Here is a 24,811-nt window from a genome sequence, read left to right on the forward strand (position 1 = left end):
AGTCTAAAGTCATGTTGATTGTATTCTTCGATTTGTGGGGTATTGTCCACTGCGAGTTCTTGCCATAGGGCCAGACAATCAACCAGCATGTCTACAGAGAGATACTGCGGCATTTGCTTCGTTCAGTGTGCGAGAAGAGGCAAGAGTTGTGGCAGGAAAACTCGTGGCTGCTTCACCATGACAACGCGCCTGCTCACAATGCCCTCAGCATCCGACAGTTCTTGGCCGAGAACATCGCCGTGCTGGAGCAACCTCCCTACTCACCTGACCAGGCTCCGTATGATTTTTTTTCTCTACCCCAAGCTCAAGGCGGTCATAAAGGGGACCCGTTTTGAAGACGTGGACATCAAAAAGGCTGTGACGACGGAGCTGTGGAGGATCCCGGATGATTCTTCCAGGAGTGCATGCAAGCATGGCAGAGAAGGATGGGAAAGTGCACTAGACTCCAGGGGGGATTACTTCGAAGGGGAAAACTTGTAGTTTGTAGTTTGGATTCAAAATAATCTTTTGTGACACCAGTCCTAGAACTTTCCTGACACACCTTGTGCCATGGCATACCATTTACCTTATTTAACACTTCCCTTTTCTTTCTCAGTCTGGTTTATTAAGAACAAGAAAAGGGAAGCATTCTTGAGCAAAGCAAGGAAGGAAAGAGATAACATCTCCCTGGGCATCATCCAAAAGCTACTGACACGAGAATATGTGCAGACCCAACTGGCGAGCACAAGAGATTGCCTAAATGACGAGAACCTTTGTCCTGCCAGTTTGTGCCTCGAAGGGACACACTGATATCAGTTTTTTTTTTTTTTTTTTTTTCTGGTTTGTTCCCTCTGGCAGATGATGGAATTCTCCAAATTCTGCCTCTCTGAATTTGCGGAATGGCAACCGCAATTCAATGATGGAAGCAAAGCTATCAACAAGTTTGTTGTGAGAATCTTACGATACAAGACACAAGACGGCAGAAAAGGGGCCTTCTCTGTTCCTCGCCCCACATCATGGGAAAGCCTTGGCTTTCTACAGGTCACTGGCCATAAGCTGCTCATCTCCAGATTGCTACATCTTTCCCAGTAGCAGTAGTGCTCAGACAAGTGGATGCTGCGGAAAGATGACCTCTGGTTTGGGGAAAGCAGTACGACAGATTGCAGCGACAGCAGGAGTGAGTGAAAAGATAACCTCATGGATTCTGAGATACTCACAAATTACTGCACTCTGGGGAAAAAAAAAAAAAAAAAAAAAAAAAACAAGACCCAGCATGGCATCTTCAAGTAGTGGAACAGTGCTCCCACTACATACATACCGCAAGGCAGTACTACAAGTATTCCCCTAAGATCAGGCCAGGGATGCAAGTCATTGAGGGGCTGACTAACACATCCGTGAGACTGCACAGGCCCCAGAGGACTGGGCCTGAATAATTAATTTAAGGATGGTAATTCAGTTCATCTCTCCCTGTAAGTTTTTTGGTGTTATTATTATTATTATTATTATTATTATTATTATTATGATAATGAAGATGAAAGAAGAAATGGTCTTATATTTTGTTCTTTACCTATTCTCAAACTATTGTCATCTTTCCTACTTGTTTTAAGTCTCCTTTAGAATCGGATAAGGAAACTGTGCAGCCATATTCCAATGAGAAGCCAGAGAACGATCATCTGCAGAATAATGGAGTAGAGGACAGTGATGCAGTGTGAGGCTATTAATTTGATCATCATGAAGGAGGTAGTCTTACATTTGTTCTTAATCTGTTCTCAAACCATGGGCCTCTCATTCTAGGCCTGTCGAGGCTCTTCAAATACAAGAAGACCTGGTGGTGCAGCAGCCAGTGGATGTTCTGCTGGTCAGCAGTGATGGTGAAATAGAGGATAATGAATCCGTCCAGCTCTCACTGTAAGCATATTGGTTTTATTATCATGAGTGAAGGAAATGGTCTCACAAAGTGAGTGCGTTTATTATTCATTGCATCCATTTATGCCATTTCAGAAGTGAGTTTAGCAGGCCAGTATCTGGACTACTGCCAGACGACCTCAGTGTGAGGACGAAGGTCTCCTCAAAGATGGATGGCAGGGTACAGGTCTCACTGCTGACAATACATACAACATATAAGATGTATGGTGATATCCTACAAACACTCAACGCTTGCAATAGAAGCAGGGACATCAAACAGTACATGAAGAGTCCTTCCTTGTAAGGAAGGATTCTACATGCGAATAGTTCTCTGCGCAACAGCTACGCTACAAATGTAAGTAACTTCAGAAAATAAATATGCTAATAGACTAGTGGACTACATGCTGTATTGTTTTGCATTGTGTGTTTTTATTTTTTTGTGTTTTTCTTTTCTTTTTCTTTTATATTGAGAGAAGGAAGGTGGTGTTGAATTTTGTGTACCATGGACACTGTAAATAACATAGTGCATGATGCATTCTTTTGTGCGTTGTACACCTTTGTGTGAGAAGAGGAAAGATTCTTTTTCAATACATGCACATAGCATCTGTTTTGTTCAATTCAACCACAACACTGAACAAAAATGACAAGTAACCCAGGAAAAGAAATGATCATCTATATGGAGCATGAGTAACTGAAAAAAAGTGTGCGCCTTCCCAGGTGATTCATTGGAGACCGTTACAGCCAGCATGGTATAGTGCGTGTGTGTATATATATATATATATATATATATATATATATATATATATATATATATATATATATATATATATATATATATATATATATATATTGGTAAACTTCATGAAGTTAAAAATAGCAATCAAAACCATAAATCTAAAAAAAAAAAAAAATATCGAAAAACATGAAATATAGAAAATGAGATTGGTTGGTTGTCACCTGGTGTGTCTGAGGAGTCAATGAGTGGCTGTTGCGAGTGATAGCAGAAGTTACTAAATAAAAAAAAAAGTCGAGAGTGAAACTGTATTGGTTTAATAGTTTAACTGAAGTATTTTTGTTATTAAGGCTAGGCTTCATATATTTGATATATAATGATTTAAGTAATTCACCATATATAATTCTGCTTATATATATATATATATATATATATATATATATATATATATATATATATATATATATATATATATATATATATATATATATATATATATATATATATATATATATATATATATATATATATATATATATATATATATATATATATATATATATATATATATATATATATATATATATATATATATATATATATATATATATATATATATATATATATATATATATATATATATATATATAAAGGTTAGGCTTCATATGTTTGGTGTATAGTGATTTAAGTGATTGACTTGGGAAGCTTGCTTTCTCCAAAATTTTGAGATGACCAGTTAAAAAAATGATTATGTTAAATACAACACTTAAATGTTGGACAAGTGTATTGATAATTGATATACTATATTGAAAGAAAATTTAGAAGGGGTGAAATCTTTGCAAGGGAAAGAGGACTTTGAAGTATAAGAGTTATGGTCTGACCATTTTGAATTAAGCATTTAGGCATTGTCCTTTCCGGGAATTCCCCGGCCTGTGGTGCTGCCACACTTATACCAAGAAACACCTCGTCAGGTACTTCCTATCTTGAAATTAAATGGTGTTGTAGTATATATAGACAGTGAAGCTCTAGAAAAGGCAAGTCAGTGTAATATGTGTTTTTTTAATGACAGTTGCATTGTTTTTTTTTTTTTTTTTTGCAAATACGACAATACTTGGTGTGATATTTCATTCAGGCGTTGTCACTTCTCTATGAGTGACCGAGTGAGATCACACACGTGTTAATCCATGGTCACTTCCTCTCGCACTGTCAGCCAGGATGGAAGCTACCTCTCCCACTTGCTCTTGTCACAACAGCCGAGAAAAGAGCTTATTTACTCAGTAAGTAAGTATTTTTTGGAGGAAAAGGCTAAGAGGGGATCCTTACTTGACCTCAAGAGTTGTTGCCCGAACATCGAAAGCCACCGTGTCTTCACTTTTACCTCGATGGTGGTGTGGAAAAAAAATCGTAATTAAAGAATAAAAATATAACATCATAGTTTAAGGGAAATGTCATATCTAAAAGGATACCTATCACATTTAAACGAAATTCACAATGACTGACAGGCAGTCAGTCATTGTGATGATTACTCCTGAGCCAGGCCTTCCTATCGGCAACTCATATAGGGAAAAAAGAAAAACAACAAACAGAAAACAGACTTCATATTTCACCTAACTCCTATATCTAGCATACCACATTTACTCCAGGAATTCCTTCACAACCTCAATCATCTTTTCATTTGCCTTCCCACACAGTCCCAGCAGCAACACCATCAATTCCTTTCCTGCCTTCTCCACTCTGACATCCCCCAATTCCCTCAGCACCACTTGCATCATCTCATCCCCATCTCTGGTATACTTCACACACTCCAACGTTATATGCTCTACTGTCTCATCCTCTCCCTTGTCACACATCTGGCACATTTTTCTGTGGGACTTAGACCATCTACACCTCCTGGCATTCACATCCATACACTATGCCCCCACTTGAAAGAGATCACCACCCAGGCATCCCTTGTACCACTTTTCATACATTGGGGGTTCTTTCTCTTTATACCACTCTAAAGTACTCTTTTGTTTCATCTTATTCTTCAGTTCACTCAGTTCCCCACATTCCACTACTCTGTCTATTTCATTTTTCCACTTCCCTACATCCCATTCTAAACTCTCTCCATTTCTAACAATCATACTCCAGTCACTTTCAACATGCCTCCCCTCAAACTGCTGAAAAACTCTACTAGTTTCCAAGCCACTCTTTACTACCATCTTAACACACTTCTTCCTCCACTTGCTACTTCTAACATTCTACAGAAATGCCTTTCTCATTAGTGTTGCATCACCCACTTGCTATAATCTAGCTGTTTACCTCAGGGTTGCCTTTAGCTGTCTCTAAAAGTACTCTACTCCACATTTCCCCTTAAAGCCTCTACCACTGCATACCTTGGTGCGTTCAGTGCCATTCTTACTACTTTATTCTGTCCTACTTCAGACTACTGGTTCATTCTCATTTCATGCAATTACATCCATACCATACATGAAGCTTGGAACAGCCACGCTCTTCCAAACTTCTCGTAGCACGTCATACTTACTTGCTCTCATCCTTGCTGTACTTCCTAGTTCACTATGCTTATCTTTTCATTCTGCACCTTCACACAGCCATTCAGACTCATCCACATCCCCAGGTACTTGTGTACTGACCAGTATTGCTTGAGGCAAATTATTATCCCTTTATGAAGCTTAAAGTCAATCAGTACACTGCTAAAAACACTGCCACCAATAACAAACTATAAACTATTATTATTTGTCTACTATGACTGCTTTTAGCTTAACAGGTTCTATAGGTGGAATGGGGTAAAGATTATCAGAATATAATTTAACGTAATGGCATTATAAATGATTGATTATCATACCAGAATAATAACCTACTCCTTAATTACCCCTGCCACACCACACTCACTCCCAGTAACAATCTGCACCACCACCAACATTCACCTGTTGATCACTTATACTCCCCTCATTCATTCATCCCATCCAGAAATGGGGCTATCGTGCTTCACACCACCACTAACATGTATCCCTGCTTCCATTTATCCCAGCTACACACAGCAAAGCGCTTTGTGGCAGCTGGAACCATACTGAGTCCACCATCCACATGGTACAAACGTGTCGCTCATTCATTTTGAGGGGGCACTGGCTCATCTTGTTTCTCCACGTCGTCCCAACGGTACGGCTGTTGTGGAGGGGGGAACAGCTCAAGCAAGTTGGACACTCAAGTGGTTTGTGAGTGTGAGGCCATCTCTGCGTGCCACACCTTGGCTCCCTCTACATCGGGATGGCCATCACTACGTTGCACACCATGGACCATGATAATCACAGAATAATCCTTATAATACCTCTGCACATAACCTAATACATTCCTTTCACCTCCACCACAAGTGTCACTTTCACTGGATACCTTGTCCTGAGGAATAAGATCCATGATAACCCACTGGTGTAAATGCAGGTCAGCAAGGTGTGGTGGTGTTGATAGCTCAATTGCTCTTGGTAGAGTGATTTCATTTCCTCACTCGCTCAACTATGAGTCTTCTCTCCGAGTCAAATGAACCCCTTAACAAATACACAGTACACTCTAACCACTGTTCATTCATTCTTCCCCCATTCACACCACAGATTATAATACAATACTCTAACATGTATTATACAACATTAGCTTTCTTAGCTTCTTCCCTATGAAAAATTGTACATCAGTCAAGCAAGTATCCTTGGTACCACCTCGCTGTGTTGGCTTCATGATACTGCTTCATTGACTGGACGAGTGGATAGAGTAGTTTGTGATTGTTCTCATATAACAAGGATTTTCGCTGGTTGGCGATTACTATATGTACATATCAGTACACTTGTATTCATCTGTCTGTTGCAACTCATTCCCTCCCAGTCTCCACACTGAATTTCTCTCATTCTCTGATCTGTTCACAATCATTACCTTGCTTTCCTCACTGCAAAATCTCACACCAAAGGTCCCTTCCATACCCATCTACAACATCAAACAAACTTTGAAGCTCATTTGCTGATTCACTCATGACCACTACATCATCTGCATTAAAAAAAAAAAACACATGTATCTTATCATTTCCCATACTCACTCCCGCATTCATTCTTCACATTCTAGCTGCTAACTCCACTGTATACAAGTTAAAAAAGGTTGGTGGTAAAATGCGTTAAAAACAAAGGTAATGCAGTTCTAACTAAACTTAAAAGGTTCAGTAACCTATCATCAGAAGTTAAAGCTACTCTTGTAAAAACTCTCTTAATACCTATAATGGAATACCCACCAGTTCCGATGTGTTCAATATCATACACACAAAAATTAAATATGCAAACAGTTATAAACAACGCACTTAAATCTATTAATAGTAATGAAGAGGACGAGGCCAGTGTGGAAGAGTTACACGCAAAATACAATATTACTTCATTGAATATAACAATGAACATAAGAGCAAAATAGATATGGGAAGCAGTAAGAGTTACAGCCAGAACACTACAATAATTTAATTGAAATTCGTAATCGCGAGCACAAATGGCTTCCGAAAACAAGCAACATCATACACCTAGATACATCACAGGCCATAATTACCAGACAGCAGTAATTTTTTTTTTTTTTTTTCAGAAGATTGCCAGACCAGGAGGAGGACATTATGACACCGGTCCACAGCCAGATCCCTTTTTCTATCCACAAGACTAACCAAACTAACCTAACTACTCCATTTACCTACTAATAATAACTAAACTGCAAGTACAACTAAATTAGCAAAACACTAATCTTCAGTAATAGATACAGAATAAATGGACACTCAAGAATAACTAAACGTTAAGAATTTCTCTCCTAATTGACATACATGTAATTATTGTAAACAGTGCAATTTGAACCCACAGCAATGGCAGTCATACATGCTAGGGACTTGGATGTGTTTCTTTTGGAGAAGGCTGTTTCACTTCGCTATAGCACATATAGGATAAAAGCACTTGGCACAGTCTCTCTCGCACACAGTGAGACAGGTCAACTTTCTCCAAAAGTCAGAATTTTAAGGAAAGCTGCAGTCCTGCCGATTGCATTTGTGGTGTTTTATTTGCATGAGTGAGTGAGTGTATGTCTGTGAGCGAGTATGTGCCTGTAAAAAATAAATAAATAAATAAAATAAATAAATAAATAAAAATAAATGAATAAATTAAAAAAATAATATAAAAAAAAAAAGCAATGTGGTCGAGCTCACAACCTATCATTCTCATACTTTTTTTTCACCCCTTCTCTTACCACTCACTTTCCCTTAGCTAGCTTTCTTTTCTTCACTCCCCTTTTATATATATATATATATATATATATATATATATATATATATATATATATATATATATATATATATATATATATATATATATATATATAATAAAAACAACAAAACGTAGTGCATTGACAATATATTTAATGTTAAATCATGAACTGGGTACGTGTAAAAGGTAACCGATAAATGCCGAAAGTATTTTCGCGGAAAATATAAAAAACCTGGCAGTAAACAAATAAATACCCAGCAGCTAACTTCCTTCTCTCCTCCACCTTGGCTGGATTCCCCCCCTCCCCCCAGGACATTGATCTAACCTCTCATTAGCAACCTAACATTACCTAGCCAAACCTAACCAGGGAGGCTTCGCCCTCCTGGATCTCTTCTTCCCCATCTCATATTTACGTTTTAGTTGTATCTAAGAGTATATGCAAAAGAATGGAAAAGAATATACCACCAATAAAGTAGGGAAAGAATTAGAAAATTACCAAATTTTCATTTAATCAAAGCTGTTAACAAATTCTTAGGCCTATGGGTGGGGTTAGGTCAGATAAGGCGTCTTCTTCAGTTTTCAAAAGGGCTTAGAATTTTAGCTCCTCGGAGCTCCGCCCACTTGACCACTGAAGAAAAGACCAGTGGAGTTGCCAAGGAAAAAAGTGTTGAACAGTTCATTGGCAATGTGCCCCTCACAGAGACCACAACATCCTTAACCACTCACTCCTTGAACTTTATGCTATTTAGAAGTTAATTGCTGATCTTTCAGGCCTTGTGATACTGTCAGCTGAATAAAAGTAATCGTATAGAGCAGATTCTTTTTTTTTTCTGATTAAAAGAAAGAGACAGACACACTGGTTATTCTTGTTTAATGGTTGTCACATTTAAAGAACAGGCATATAGTAATATGCCGTAGCCTGGTTAAGCCATTCCGCGTCAAAATGATGCGTGGTGTTGGTCAATGTGACTAGTAAAGCTTGCTGCATGGTACAGTAAATGCGACAGTTATTAAATGAAATGTCAAAGAATATACTTTTTGCTGGTATTTTCACACTATTTTCGCGTTTTGGGTGTGTTTATCTCTTAGGTATCCCTAATTATTATCGTATATTAAGAAACATAATAGCATTAACAAAAACATGTACTTTTTTTTTTTTTCACCACGTTTGGTACCAAAACGCCAATAGGTATGCAAAGAACCCTATATGAAAAAGCAGAACATTACCAAAATCCTGTAATATGACTGTTTTTGAACTTGTTTGGTACGAAAAGCATAACACAATAAGGGAAAAGAAAACGGCATTACCAAAAACGTGGCTTATAAGTGTTTTTCAGCTTCTTTCGTACTAAAACGCTAAAAGGTGTGCAAAACACCCTATATGGAGAAACAGAACAACTTTATCAAAAACGTATATTTTCGAGTGTTTTTGAGCTTCTTTGGTACCAAAACGCTAAAAAGTACGCAAAGCACCCTATATGAGTAACGAAACATTACCAGAAAACTGTTATTTGCGTGTTTTGAGCATATTGAGCACCAAAACGTTAAAAGGCATGGAAAACACCCTATACGGGAAAACTAAGCGTTATCAAAATCGTGTCTTTTAAATGTTCTTGAGATTATTACGTACCAACTATAAAATGATTGCAAAAACCCCTTTCAGGAAAAAAAGAACATTAACAATTATTTTTTTCTTTTTTTAAGTTTACTAGGTAGTAGCCAATATGGGGACACTAAACGCTATTACCACAAACTTGTCTTATGGATGTTACTGAGATTCTAAGGTACTCTTATTCAAACTCTATAACACATGAATATCACTCTATATTGAGAAAAAGAACATCATTACAAAAAACGTGTTTTATGAGTGTTTCACCATGTTAGGTAAGAAAACAACAAAATGCATACAAAGAATCCTAAATGAAGAAACAACTATATTACCAAAATCATGTATTATCAGCGTTTTTGAGCCTCTTTGGTAACAAAACGCCAAAGTCCATGCAGACATCCCTATCTTGGGAAACAAGACGAGATTACCAGAAACAGCATTTGGGTAGTTTTGAGCGTATTAGATACCAAAACGCTAAAAAGCATGGAAAACACCCTTCATGGGAAAACAAAAAAACCTGAACTTGTTAAGTATCAAAATGCTAGTTTATGCAAAGCATGTTATTTGGGAAAAGAAAACATTACCAAAAACGTGGCTTTTGAGTGTTTTTTCAGCTTTTTTCGTTCCAAAACGGTAAAACTCGTGCAATAAAACCTTTCATGAAGAAAAGGACAACATTATCAAAACATCTATTTCCAGTGTTTTTGAGGTTGTTAGGTACCAAAATGCCAAAATCCATGCAAAGCATACTATAACGGGGAACGAAATGACAAACTGAAATGTGTAATTTCCGTATTTTTTTTATTTTATTTATTTGTTTTGCATATTAGGCACATAAACGCTAAAAAAACATGGAAAACACCTTATATGGGAAAAACTAAACATAATCAAAATCGTATCATGTGAGAGTTTTTGAGCTCATTACCCATCAAAACTCTTAAATGCATGCAAAACACCCTTTTTGGAGGAACAAAACAACATTCAAAACGTGTGTTTCAAGTGTTTTCAATTTAGTAGATATCAAAACGCCAAAACACATGCAAAGTGGCCAATATGAAGAAACTAAAAGCTCTTACCACAAACGTCTTGTGAATATTTTTGAGATTCTTAGGTATTGAAACGCTAAAACACATGAATATCATTCTATATTGAGAAATAGAACATCATTTCCAAAAACATGTGTTTTAAGTGTTTTTCATTTAAGTTCCAAAACGCCAAAACACATGGAAATTAGCCAATATATGGAAACGAAATGATATAATCACAAATGTGCTTTATGAATGTTTTTTGATGTTTTTAGATATCAGAACGATAAAACACGTTAATAGTACTCTATACTGAGAAACAGAACAGCATTAACAAAAACGTATTATCTTTACTTATTTATTTATGTACTTATTTATTTTTTTTTATGTATATATTGTCAGCAGTGAGACCTGTACCCTGCCATCCATCTTTGAGGAGACCTTCGTCCCCACACTGAGGTCGTCTGGCAGTAGTCCAGATACTGGCCTGCTAAACTCACTTCTGAAATGGCATAAATGGATGCAATGAATAATAAACGCACTCACTTTGTGAGACCATTTCCTTCACTCATGATAATAAAACCAATATGCTTACAGTGAGAGCTGGACGGATTCATTATCCTCTATTTCACCATCACTGCTGACCAGCAGAACATCCACTGGCTGCTGCACCACCAGGTCGTCTTGTATTTGAAGAGCCTCGACAGGCCTAGAATGAGAGGACCATTTTTTGAGAACAGATTAAGAACAAATGTAAAACCACCTCCTTCATGATGATCAAATTAATAGCCTCACACTGCATCAGTCCTCTACTCCATTATTCTGAAGCAGATGATCGTTCTCTGGCTCCTCATTGGAAGATGGTGTACCCAAAGGTAGATCAGGATAGATAGGAACAGACTCTTTGTTAAACATCATGAAGTTGTCTTTTGTTTATTTTGTTCGTCTTAACAAATATCGCCAACTAACATAATAGCAAGCGCCTTCCTGATCACATGGTGCTGATGCAACTGCTAATGTTATGTCTAATGTACATCCGCTGTATGTTGGCCAGCGGCACCTCCCAAGGAAGAGAGAGGAGAGAGGGAGTGATGCTCGCTGCAAGTGGCCACGTCCTGCAAGCCCTGTCGACTGATGAATGGCCGCACTGTTAGTGTGAGCATAAACTCTGAACAAACTATAAAAACTAAGTGAATTAATGTCTCTGTTTTACTGGTACAAAACACAGTGACGTGTTGTTAGTCTCTCCAGTAATCAGAGACCTAATACCACCACGTTATTACACTACCCTGTAATGAGTGAACTCTTGTTGATGTAAATAAGCTGTATATATTGACGATTCAGATTTTCTCTGAAGCCTACTCATATCGCGCTACCTTTAAATCACAAGTGTTCCTGCTACTGGCATGACAAACAGCCGAGTAGGGGAACAATGGCTGCACAGCTTCCTTATAACATTCTCAAGGAGGTTGAAAACAAGTAGAAAAAAAGGACAATAGTTTGAGAATAGGTAAATGACAAAATATGTAAGGCCATTTCCTCTTTCATCATCATCATAATAATAATAGCAATAAACTTACAAGGAGGGGTGGACTGACTGGCAATCCTCTACTTCATTATTCAGGCCCAGCTCCTCCTCTGAGGCCTGTGCAGTCTCACGGATGTTAGTCAGCTCCTCAATGGCTTGCATCCCTGGCCTGATCTCAGAGGAATACTTGTAGTACTGCCTTGCGGTATGTATGTAGTGGGAGCACTGTTCCACTACTTGAAGATGCCATGCTGGGTCTAGTTTTTTTTTTTTTTTTTTTTTCCCTGAGTGCAATAATTTGTGAGCATCTCAGAATCCATGAGGTTATCTTTTCACTCACTCCTGCTGTTGCTGCAATCTGTCGTACTGCTTTGCCCAAACCAGAGGTCATCTTTTCACAGCATCCATTTGGTCTAATCACTACTACTACTGGGAAAAACATAGCAATCTGGAGATAAACAGCTCATTGCCAATGACCTGTAGAATTTGACATACAAAGCCAAGGCTTCCTATTGGTGTGGGGTGAGGAACACCAGAGAAAACCCCTTTTCCACTGTCCTGTATAACAAGATTCTCACGACAAACTTGTTGATAACTTCGTTTCTGTCACTCAATTGCAGCTGCCTTTCCATAAATTCAAAGAGGTGGAATTCAGAGAACTCCATCATCTGCTGGAAGTAACAAACCAGAAAAAACTGTTATTAATGTGTCCCTTAGAGACACAAACTGGCACATTAAGACAGGCAATTTCTTGTGCTTACCAGTTGAGTCTGGACATATTCTGATGTCACTAGCTTTTGGAAGATGTACAGGAAGATGCGATCTCTTTCTTTCCTTGCTTGTCTCAAGAATGCTTCCTTTTTCTCATTCTTGAGAAACTGGAATGAGAAAGAAAAAGGAAAGTTAAATAAATTAGATGGTATGTCATGGTATGTTCATTAAAGATCAGACATACCCTGAAGCGCCTGCAGATTTCTTGCTGCCATATCGTAGTGCTGGGAAGAGATTTTAAGGTCCTCTTTTTCCTGCTTCAGGCATTCCAATGTTTTTTTTGCAGGTGAAGATTATTTTCCTCGCGTACGAGGCACTGAAAATGTCTTTTTTAATAATCGGGTACTGGGGAGTATCTTCATTTGCAGCACATTCAGTCCCATATGAGAGTACCTGTTAGAAGGGACACAAATCTATTGTTGAGGCCATATTGCAGCACTTCTGCAACCATTTTTACATTCTTTAGGATGGTGACATAGGCCAGGGCTGTGTACCTTTCCAGGTACTCTTGTAATTTTTAAGAAATAATTTCATGGAGTCCTCTGTGCTAATTTCTACAGACCCTTACTGTGTGGCCATGGTTTGGACACCTTTAATCATATGCCCATTTAAGAGTCTTGCATTATTCAAAGCACTCATAAGTTGTTTGGAGACTCTCTTCAGGAGATGCACTTTATTTAAATGGACATTAACCCTCTTTTTAGGCTTGTCACATACAGAGGAAACCCTGTTGTAGTCAACCAGTTTGCTCTGTTGCTTGCACTTTTATTTTACAGGACTCCTCTTTGAGAAGGCTTCTCTCACTTCACTCATTCTTTTAACTAGCCCCTTTGGCCTCCTCTCTCACCGACTGTCAGAAAGTTGTGGAACTGACTCAGGTTAATAACCTTCCTGGGACACCTGCCGATTGGGCACTTCCTCCTGAAGAAGAGAACAGTACTTTATTAAAAAGGAGGCTGATGATATGGGAAATGGTGATAAAGCAATATTCTATGGCAAGTAGATCAAAGTCAAGTAAATATGCATAACTTACAATCAATGATTGACCTGTTCTTTCATGGCCAGGACAACATTTGATTTTATGCCACTTGCTAGAAATTTTCCTTGGTTATTTTTCAGTGACGCTCAAAAGAGCACTGCCTTTTGAAGAAGTATGTAATGTGTTTTTTGTGCATTATGCTACAGGACGCTCATCCAAGGCATCTGCCATATGATGGCACACACACACACACACACACACACACACACACACACACACACACACACACACACACACACAAACACACACTCCAAATCTGGAGCAGCTGACTCCATTTTGAAAGTCCCACAGACTATGAATGGAGTTGTGGGAACACTGGACATGAGCTACTGCTTCAAGGATTGACTGGTTGTTGCAAGTGGTCAGTTTGTTTACATCAGTGTAACAACACGTGTAGTTCATTGCTCCATGGTTTTTGCCCTTTTTATGTGTTGTATTTGAATTATCATAATTTTCTATAACCATGCTGTGTGGAGGAAAAGTAGAAAAGACAGCCAGTGAGTAACCTTGACAAATGTGCGCTCTCTCTCTCTCTCTCTCTCTCTCTCTCTCTCTCTCTCTCTCTCTCTCTCTCTCTCTCTCTCTCTCTCTCTCTCTGTGTGTGTGTGTGTGTGTGTGTGTGTGTGTGTATTTATCTAGTTACCTAGTTGTATTTACCTAGTTGTGATATACAGGACAAGAGCCACACTAGGCACGTGCCGTCCCGTCTCCATATCAACTTTTATCTAGACTTTCCTTAAATTTATTAATTGTCTTTGCACACACAGTCTCATCCTTAAGTTCATTCCACACTGTTATACTTGTGTGGGAAGCTATGTTTCTTGATGTCTCTTCTGCAAACACTCCTTTTCAATTTTCTTCCATGTCCTCTTGTGTCTCTCGTATCTGGTATTGTGAGGTCTTCTCTGTCCATTCCTTCCAATATTCTATATATTGCTATCAAATCACCTCTTTCCCTTCTTTTTTCTAGTGTAGTCAAGCCCAATCTCTTCAACCAGTCCTCATAACTATACTCTCTTAAGCTTGCAGGGATTTTAGTTGCAGCTCTCTGGATTCTTTCTAACTTTCTTGAATCCTTTTTGAGACTTGGCGACCACACTAATGCTGCGTACTCCAATCTCGGATGTATCGTCATTGTTATCAGTTCTTTTTTTTTTTTGTAATATCTTCATCAATATAGGAGAATGCTACCTTGATGTTTCTAGACAGATTAAATGTTTCTCCTATAATTTTGTTTATGTGCTTCCCAAATGACAAATTATCAGTAATAATTATTCTTCTGATCTTATAGAGATTTCCTCATTCCCTAAGTAATAGTTGCCAACTGGTCTTCTCAAACTTTTTCCAAACCTCATCACACTACATTTTTTTTTAGCATTAAACTCCATGTTCCACCTCAATGACTATTCACTAATCTCAATTAAGTTCTGATTTAAAGTATTGCAGTCCTCTTCATTTGTTACTTTCCTCATAATCTTAGCGTCATCAGTGAAAAGGTTCATGTAACTTTTTACACCTTCTGTCATATCATTTACTGTGAACATAATAGGTGCACGTACTGAACCTTGCGGGACTCCACTTATTACCGTTCTCCAGTTCGACCAGCTGCCTTTAATTACTGTCCTCATTTCTCTGATTGTCAAAAAGTCAGTCATCCACTTTAACAGTGATCTACCAAGTCCTCCAATTTTTTTTCCAATTTCCATATTAGTCTTCTGTGCGGAACTTTATCAAATGCTTTTCTCATCTAAGTATATGCAGTCGGCCCATCCATCTCTCTCTTGCAATGTATCTATTACTCTTGAGTAGAAACTTATCAAATTCGTAACACAAGATCTTCCTTTTCTGAAGCCAAACTGTTTCTCTGTTATCACCTTGTTGTCTTCTAGGTATTTCACCCATCTTTTCTTGATAATCTTTTCACAAATCTTCGCCACCACACTTGTGAGCAATACAGGTCTATAATTTAATGGATCTTCTTTACTTCCGGTCTTGTGAAGTGGGGTAATATCCGCCTGTTTCCAATCTATGGGTACTCTATCTTTTACCAGGATGGTGCTAATTATATTGTGCAGCGCCGAGACTAATTGTGAGCTACACTCTTTTAAAATCCAACTCCATACACCATCAGGACCCATTGCTTTCCTTACATCCAGGTCTTCCAACATATTCTTTACTTCTTCTATTGATGTTTTAATCTCCTTTAGGTCGGTCCCTTTTTCTAACGCTGTCCTCTCACCTCTGAAATAATTTTCCTTAGTAAACACAGAGTGGAAGTATCTGTTAAACACTTCAGCTACCTCTTCTGGGTCATCCACTGTCTCTTCTCCAGCTTTTACCATGCTTATTTCATCTTTAATCTTTAATTTTCCATTGATGAATTTATAAAATCATTTTAGTTGGTCTTTACATTTCTCCACAACATTCTTTTCAAAAATTTTTCTGCTCATCTCTGCGAGCTTTGAGATATTCGTTCCTCTTCCTTATATAACTGTTCCACAAGTTTCTTCCACTTGTTCCATGCTTTTTCTCTCTCTAATCTAGCTGTTGCACATCTATTGTACCAATCCTTTTTGAAAAGATTCTCTGTTGATCTTGTGAGTACCCATTTCTCTACCCCCTTATTATAAATGTCCAGGAAAGCTGTCCACTTTTCCTCTATGTCCTCCTTTTGAATAACTGTTCCAATTCACTTCACTGAAATACTTCCCAAGCTCTCCAAAGTTAGTCTTGCTGTAGTTTAGCCATTCTCTTCTGTGGTCCTCTTTCTTTATACTGAGGTTATTATCCATAACTATGAACTGAATCAGCACATGATCACTTTTTCCTATTGGGTTTATGTATTTAAGGTCTTCTATTATTTCTTGTTCCTTGGTGAAAATTAGATTGAGTCTTGAAGGTGCTTCATTTCCCTTAAATCTTGTGTCATCTGTAACCCATTGTGTCAGGAAATTTTCAATAGCCAGGTCTAGTAGCTTGTTCCCCCATGATGACTCACTGCCTTCTGTGGTCCAATTCTCCCAAGATACCTCTTTAAAGTCCCCCATCAGGAATATATTTTCATTTTCCTCAAGCAGCTCTGCCAAACATGTCCTTGTGTCCTCAAGCATTTTCTTATAATCATCCTCTCTCCAAGAGTTGGAATAGGGGGGAACATAAGTCACCATAACGTTATGGTATCTTCCCATATTCTGTCTTAAGCTTATTTTCAATACTTCTGCCTCCTCCACCCCATATGTGACAGATTCCACTAATAAATCCTTCCTAATTAGAACCATCACACCTCCTTTCTATTTCTCATCCAGAGGTTGTATTTTCCTTCACCAATATTTAATATACCCCCTTCACTTACCAGTTTAGTTTCAACGATTCCCATGATGTCCGGTTTCTCCTCTTTTGAATAGTCTTCTAGTTCCAACACTGCCGACATTAGTCCATTTATGTTCGTGTATGCTACTTTTAGTCTTCTCTTTCCGCATTTACTTCCCTCCTATACCACTTTCTCAACCTCATATCCATGACCCTCCAAAAGAATTGTTTTTTTTTCTCCACCTCTGATAGTTTTCCGTTTTTTTCATTTGCCTCTTTTCTTAGTTCATTTACAGTATCTCTCTCTTCTCTGGTTCTATCTTTTTTTATCCACACTTGTTTGTATCCTTCGACCTTGGCCAGTTTCCAGGATTTACTCAGTGTTTCTTCAGCTGCCACTTGTGACCTAAACCTTATTTTCATAGGATGCTGTTCACCCTCAACATATCTACTCAATCTTTTAATTTCTTGGATCTCTCCAGTCAGCTCTTTTTCTTCTTCTCCACTAATTCTTCCACACAAATCTTTTCCTTCTTTTCTCTTTCAGTCCAGAGGTGTACACTCTTCCTTCAGGCCGAATACCACAAGTTTTTTTTTTTTCTTATCCACAGTGTCTCCAACCAAGTTTTCTTTCTGTTTTATAACTTGAACAACTTTTTCTCTTAGCTTTGTGTCGTTTGCCTCGGTTTGTTCCTCCACAATTTTCCTAAAATCGATCTTTTCCTCCTCTTGTTCTTTCTTCCAATTTTCCTGTTTTACGTTTAACTCTTCCACTTTGCCTTCATATTCCATTGCTTTCTTTTCATATAACGTTAGTTTATGTAGATCGTCGTATGCACCTTTCCACACCCCCTTCTCGGTGATCAAAGTTTCAACCATCTCCATCTTTTCAAATCTATCCTTCATTTCCTTCATTTCGGTTTCCAGTGTGATAATTCTCATCATTGCTTTCCCGACCCTTCGGTCCTCTTCCCCAAATCCCGAGAAGTCTCTGTCTCGCCTTCGGGACGGTCCCCGTTGGTGTAAACAACATAGTGGGGACCGAAGTAGACCCCTCTTCACCGCTCATTATAACAATTTAACTGCTTTCTACAAAACACTTTTGGAGACGGGACAGCAACGAGTAAAACCAATGTGAACTCTCACCTCTGTATTTCCACTAGGGCAGCTCTCTGTGATGTAGATGGCTGGATTTTGAGGAGTGCCTGTTTGCGTTGACTTCTCTGTCCGCCATGACAGTGTGTGTGTGTGTGTGTGTGTGAGAATTAAGTTTCTCTCTCTCTCTCTCTCTCTCTCTCTCTCTCTCTCTCTCTCTCTCTCTCTCTCTCTCTCTCTCTCTCTCTCTCTCTCTCTCTAATAATAATAATAATAATAATAATAATAATAATAATAATAATAATAATAATAATAATAATAAATAAAGAAATAAAGAAGTCTGTCTGCTAGTGTGCCAGCTCCCACTGACCCATTCGTTATCTGTTCCCCGTATCTGTCTTTCTTGTCTTTTTCCCTCTAACCTCCTTCTTGGACCTTTCTCCATATTTTAGTAAGAAAGATGATATAAGAGAGAGAGAGAGAGAGAGAGAGAGAGAGAGAGAGAGAGAGAGAGAGAGAGAGAGAGAGAGAGAGAGAGAGAGAGCGCATGTACACACATACACAAAAAATAAATGGCAACTCAATCGCTGGAGGGGTGTGTGAAAACTGTTTGATCATGATCGTCTCGTCAGTCCGAGCTATAGAACTATAGAGGAAGTATTTGGGAATTCATGTGATGCATCAGGTGGAACAAGTGCTTCTCCACCACAAACGCCAGAATATGACAGCTCTAATATCTTTGAGGATTCCTGTAGTGAAAGTGAGTATGATTTACTCTCTGATGATGATGAAGGGGATAGTGACTTTGACACGCACCTGCCCTCAACAGCGGCATCACAAGATGGGCGTAGACGCAAACTTGTGATAAAATCATCACAGAGAACATCCCTTCGTTCAGAGGTATCAGCTGATGCTAGCATTTCAAGAGCTGGCTCAGAATATAGTTTTCGGTGGAGTTCTGCAGACAAATTTGTCCCACATTTGCATGACTTTGATCGGTCTGGTGACGCTGGAATTACTAATGAATACCGATTGCCTGAGGAGCCTGAGGAATGTGATTACTTTCTTCAGGATGTGGATGATGAGTTGCTTGACCACATTATAAGAGAAACAAATAGATATCAAGCACAAAAAAATGCAAATGTACATCCACCAAACTCACACCAAAAACAGTAGTGTGACATCACACGGGAAGAGCTCCTCGTTTTTCTTGCTGTCATATTGCTTATGCCACACTCCAAAAAATATGTCTTAACAGACTATTGGAAACGGGGTGATAGTCTCCATACCTGTGTTTGAAGAGTATTTCACTAGAGACAGGTGTAAGTGTATTCTGAGCTCCCTCCATTTTGCCAATAATGAGAAAGATGAGGCTGATCCTTAGTGGAAAATCAGACCGGTCCTCACAGACCTTGTACAGAAATTTAGAAGATTCTTCAAGCCTTTCCAGAAAATGGTAATTGATGAATCTGATGTTGTTCAAGGGCAGGGTCAAGTTCAAGCAGTACATACCCTCAAAGTGTCACAAGTTTGGACTGAAACTCTTCATTTTGTGTGACTGTGGGTCTGGAATAGTACTGGATGTAACTATTTACTCGGCCAGTGATGCAGACATCCATAAGAAAGATCCTCTGGGTTTTTCAGGTGCTGTTGTCAAGCACCTAATGAGACACTACTTAGGAAAAGGGCATGTGCTCTACACTGACAATTATTATACTAGCCCAGCACTTACCAAATATCTGAGTGAGAACAGAACAGGTGCAATAGGAACACTCAGACAAAACAGAAAATTCATGCCCATATTTCAAGAAAAGTTACCAAGAGGCACCATTCAGAAAGCACAGTCAGATGGGATACCATTCAGAAAGCACAGTCAGATGGGATACTGGTGATGCTGTTGTCTGATAAGAAATCAGTTCGTCTTCTCTCCGCCATTCACACCGGAGAAATGGAGGACTCAGGGAAAACTGACTGGGAAACAAACAAGATCTTCAAGCCCAGCATTGCAAATGACTATAACATAAATATGAGGCTTATTGACAAGTGATATACAAATTACCAATGTCGACTGCTTGAGAAAACTAATGAAATGGAGCAAGAAAATGTTTTTCCACTTACTGGATATATGTATGCTAAAATGCATATATGTATCTTGTAAGAACAGGGGAAAGGTCTTCCCTTCGCCTCTTCAGTAAGAGAGTTACAGTGCAATTACTGCAACGGTATGGGAAATGTATGTTCATTCACTCACGCCCTGAGCGTCAAAGCAGAGATGCGAGAGAGGCTACTTTACCTTGGCTGCAGTTCGTGGACGCACTCAGACTCCACTGTCCAGTGTCTGTACCCCCACCAACAGAAAGACGGGCATGGAAAGGACAGCGTGAGTGTGTTGTTTGTAAAAAGACCACCAAGAAAGAACAGGTACAAAGGAAAGTCACGACTATGTACAAAACATGTGACATGGAACTCTGCATCGGTGACTGTTTCAAGGCTGGAGACATTCTAAATGTAAGCTTTGAAAAGATATAGAATATTTAGAAATGAGAAAATAGAAAAATAAGGTTTGAAAATATTTAGAAATAGAAAAAAATAAAACAATAAGATTTGGAAATAAGAAAACAAAATAAGTCCATGATATGTTTATTATGATGTTGCAAAGAAATGTGGTAAAGCAAGGCTCAACGCCTTCTGTTACCAGGTAGTTATATATCAATTTATGTTTAGAACAATGAAATGAATCGCATATATTGAATATACGAAACATAATTGTGTGTGTGTGTGTGTGTGTGTCCACGTTATCACGTTATCATCAGTTCATGTCACCTCTCCATCACACTCTTTCCACAGGGTACATTCACCGTACATCTACAAACTGCAGACTAGATACTGTATTCATGCATCTTGGTTCTGCTGACCAAGTGGCAAAAGATGAGCAAACATTTCCCATACGTTTTTGCAGTAACCCAGGGGAACGGACATGTCAGACCTTCACAAGGTAATAAGTTTATTTCTATATCTTTTTTTCTTTGTATAGCAAATTATATATATACTGTTACACCAGGGTTATGGTTGCGGGTGGCAGCACTGGGAGAGGCGGGAAAGCAGTGAGAGTGGAGACGCGTGGCCGGAGAGGAAGTCAGCATGTGCCTGCCTTCTTTGGAAGTGTTTCCTTGCCTGTTGAGTGCCCTGTTGAGTGCCTGTCGTGCCCTGGGAGACTTGTGGTGCCCCTTTGAATTTGAAAAGCAGTGTACTTGCGGAGGATTTGTCAATAAACCTAGGAAATAGTGCCCATGTTTTCCCTTGTGCCCTGGCCTTGTATGTGTGCCTTGTCCCGGCTCAGAGGGCACGTGAGCAGGCTGAAAGAACCGATCAGCTGGCACGTGAGCAGGCTGAAAGGACCGATCAGCTGGCACGTGAGCAGTCTGAAAGAACCGATCAGCTGGTACGTGAGCAGGCTGAAAGGACCGATCAGCTGGCACGTGAGCAGTACGAAAAGACCGATCAGCTGGCACGTGAGCAGGCTGAAAGGACCGATCAGCTGGCACGTGAGCAGTATGAAAAGACCGATCAGCTGGCACGTGAGCAGGATGAAAGGACCGATCAGCTGGCACGTGAGCAGGCTCAACAGGCAGACGACCAGGTGTGCCATCTAGAGGATGTGCTACAGAGCAGCCTCGTGTCCTTGAAGGCGGAAACACAGCAGTACATCAACCAGGCTTGTGACAGCGTCAGGAATGAACTGCTGGACAAGGTGCAGACTCTGGAAGGTGAGGTCCAGGGCCTGAGGGAGGAGGAGAGGACGGAGAAGCAGCGGCGCGAGCTGGCAACAGCACTCGCGGAGGAACAGGCAGCCCCACGTGTTCTGGCGGGAACCGCCGGGATGGCGGACCTGCTGGGGTCTGCCTGGGGCCCTTGGCAAGAACCCTTGGCTTGGGGGCCTCGCAGCGTCGTGTCAGAGCCGGTAGCTGCTTCAGGGGACTGGGGAGCCATCGGAACCCCTCCCTTGAGCCCGGCTGGTGGCAGGCTGGGGCTCAGTCAACCCATGTCTATGTCCATGCCCATGCAGCCTGACAGTAGACACCAGGGCTGAGAAGACTTTGGTGCGGCCTGACATGCTGGCCACCACTCGAGTCCCAGACGCGCCACAGAGGCTGTGTGGCGTGACGGGGCACTGTGTGCAGCTCAAGGGCCCAGCGGATGTTCGTATCGGCGTGGGCAGCGCTGTGGAGCGGATGCCGGTGTACGTCGCCGACTTGGACGAACCATGTCTGCTGGGACTCGACTACCTGACGCAGAGCAAGGCTTGTGTCGACCTAGGACGGAAGCTGGTGAGGGTGCGTGGCCAAGAAGTGCCCTTGCTTCCGGAGGTCGGCTGTGCGGAGGTAGTTGTGGCTGAGAGAGTGCACCTTGCTCCTAGGACGGAGGCCAGAGTCTGGTGTCGACTGTCCAGAGCGATACGTGGATCGGAAGGCATGGTGGAGCCCACAGAAAACCTGCGACTGGCTGACGGCGTTGCAGTCGGGTGGAGCCTCATTCAAGCAGGGAGGAGTTAGTTACGGTGTTAGTAGCTAACCTCTCCGATAAGTCTCGGAAGGTGCCCACTGGGGCCAAGCTGGGCACTTGTGGGGAAGTGGAACACCCTGAGGAGACGTCAGGGAGCACAGAGGTGGCTGCTGTGAGGCCGCTACCCAACTTCCTGGAGGATTTGGCTCACTGGAGTGCCGCTAACCTGACGGAGGCGGAGACAGAGAAGGTGCGCCACACCCTGGCTCAGTACGCGGACGTCTTTAGCAGGGGTGACATGGACCTGGGGTGCGCGGGGTTGGTGAAGCACAGCATCAACATGGGAAGTAGTGCGCCCATCAAGAGCCCACCCCGACGTATCATACCAGCCAGGCGGGAGGAGATGTAGCGCACCGTCAACGAGCTGTCAGCGCAAGAGGTGATTGAGCAGTTGGACAGTCCGTGGTCATCAGTGGTAGTCCTGGTTAAGAAGAAGAACGGCATGCAGCGCTTCTGTGTGGACTACCGGGCGCTGAATGACGTGACTACCAAGGACTCTTACCCCCTGCCGAGGATTGATGACACGGTCGACACGCTGGTGGGGGCCAGGTGTTTGGTTCTCCACACTCGACCTGAAGTCGGGTTACCACCAGGTGGAGATGGCAGAGGAAGACAAGCCCAAGACTGCTTTCTCCTTCGGTCAGGGCTTGTGGCAGTTCAACATCATGCCCTTTGGTCTCTGCAATGCCCCTAGTTGTTTCGAGAGTCTGATGGAGAGGATGTTAGATGGCATGCTGTGGAAGACAGCACTCGTGTACATCGATGACATCATCGTCTTCGGAAGCACCTTTGAGGAGGAGTTGGAGCGGCTGGAGGTTCTGCAGCGGCTGAGGAAAGCCAACCTCAAGCTCAGCCCCAAGAAGTGCTCTCTCTTTCAGCACGAGGTGCCGTTCCTGGGGCATGTCGTCAGTCGGGACGGCATGCGCACCGACCCGGAGAAGGTGGCAATGGTGGAGAAGTGGCCTGTCCCCGCCAACGTAGCGGAAATCAGGAGCTTCTTGGGCCTGTGTATGTAATACCGTCGCTTCGTGCAGGACTTCGCCAGCGTGGCAGCCCCTCTCCACCGCTTCACTAGGAAAGGGGCGTGCTTTGTGTGGGATGAAGCGTGCCAGGCGTGCTTTCTGTGGGATGAAGCGTGACGGCCTGAGGAAGGCCCTGGTGGAGGCATGGGTCCTGCCATACCCAGACCCAAAGCTCCCCTACCTGCTAGATACTGCAAAGGGCATTGGGGCAGTCCTGTCACAGGTGAAGGACGGGATGGAGCACGTTGTAAAGTTTATTTATCGTTTTGGTGCCTAAAATTCTAAAAAACACTCAAAAGACAGATTTCTTTTAAGGTCGTTTAATTTCCTCATATAGGAGGCTTTGCATGCACTTTAGGGTTTGGTACATAACAGTTCGAAAAAAAAGCTGAAATTAACTTTTTTGATAATATTCTTTTATCACATAATTGCCCTGAATTTTCCCAGAATTTTGGCATGTCGGTACCTATGAATATGATTTACATAAAAAAAAAAAAAAAATCCTATTTATTTTGTTTTTTATTTTTTTTATTTTCTAAATAAAGAGTGTTATTTGCAGGTTTTAGCTTTTTGGTTCTTAAGGAACTTAAAAAAACACTCATAATACACGTTTCTCGTAATGTCCTTTTGGTTCCGAAACATAATGTTTTTTGCATGTACTTTAGCGTTTTTATAGATAACATGATCAAAAACACTCAAAATACATGTTTTTGGTAATGTTATTCTGTTTTTTCCATAAAATTTGTTTTGCATGCGTTTTAGCGGTTTGGTATATAAGGGTTAATAAACACTTAAAGGCAAAATCTTCGTAAAAGTTGGTTTTATTCCCATGTAATGTGATCGTTCTGCTTTTTAGTGCTTTGTTGCATATCACGCTAAAAAAAAACACTCAAAAGACACTTTTCTGGTAATGTCATTTTTTTCCCAAATGATGGTAATTTCGCATGTAATTTGGCATTTTCGTAACTA

General features: G+C 40.5%; 2 protein-coding genes and 1 long non-coding RNA gene across 5 annotated transcripts in view; 2 read left to right on the forward strand and 1 right to left on the reverse strand.

Moving 5' to 3' along the window:
* Nucleotides 1-6,635, reverse strand: part of LOC135091606 (uncharacterized) — a 47,435-nt gene extending 40,800 nt beyond the window's left edge. The window contains exon 1 of one of the 3 annotated variants that reach the window (XM_063989366.1): nt 6,008-6,635. In XM_063989366.1, the coding sequence (XP_063845436.1) occupies nt 6,008-6,031 (24 nt within the window). In that variant the 5' untranslated portion in view covers nt 6,032-6,635. The remainder of the gene's footprint in view (nt 1-6,007) is intronic. The other 2 variants (XM_063989365.1, XM_063989364.1) reach the window with 2 other exon arrangements.
* On the forward strand, nt 1,643-7,418 carry LOC135091607 (uncharacterized). Its single transcript, XR_010262567.1, has 3 exons — nt 1,643-1,887; nt 1,981-2,239; nt 7,220-7,418. It is a non-coding gene; the product is annotated as an uncharacterized LOC135091607 (long non-coding RNA).
* A 14,951-nt stretch (nt 7,419-22,369) lies between these two features.
* LOC135091589 (uncharacterized) lies at nt 22,370-23,169 on the forward strand. Its single transcript, XM_063989342.1, has 2 exons — nt 22,370-22,692; nt 22,776-23,169. Exons 1-2 carry the CDS (start codon nt 22,370-22,372, stop codon nt 23,167-23,169), a joined length of 717 nt encoding a protein of 238 aa, XP_063845412.1.
* Nucleotides 23,170-24,811: the final 1,642 nt, after the last annotated feature.

The sequence above is a fragment of the Scylla paramamosain genome, chromosome 38 (assembly GCF_035594125.1).
Source record: "Scylla paramamosain isolate STU-SP2022 chromosome 38, ASM3559412v1, whole genome shotgun sequence".
In the NCBI taxonomy this organism is placed as follows: Eukaryota; Metazoa; Arthropoda; class Malacostraca; order Decapoda; family Portunidae; genus Scylla; species Scylla paramamosain.

Bases quoted from the DNA above. Each gene is read 5' to 3' on its own strand.
- LOC135091589 (XM_063989342.1), top strand. From the start codon at position 22,370: ATGCTGGCCACCACTCGAGTCCCAGACGCGCCACAGAGGCTGTGTGGC. The intron at 22,693-22,775 runs GTGTCGACTGTC...ACGGCGTTGCAG, and splicing joins AGGACGGAGGCCAGAGTCTG to TCGGGTGGAGCCTCATTCAA.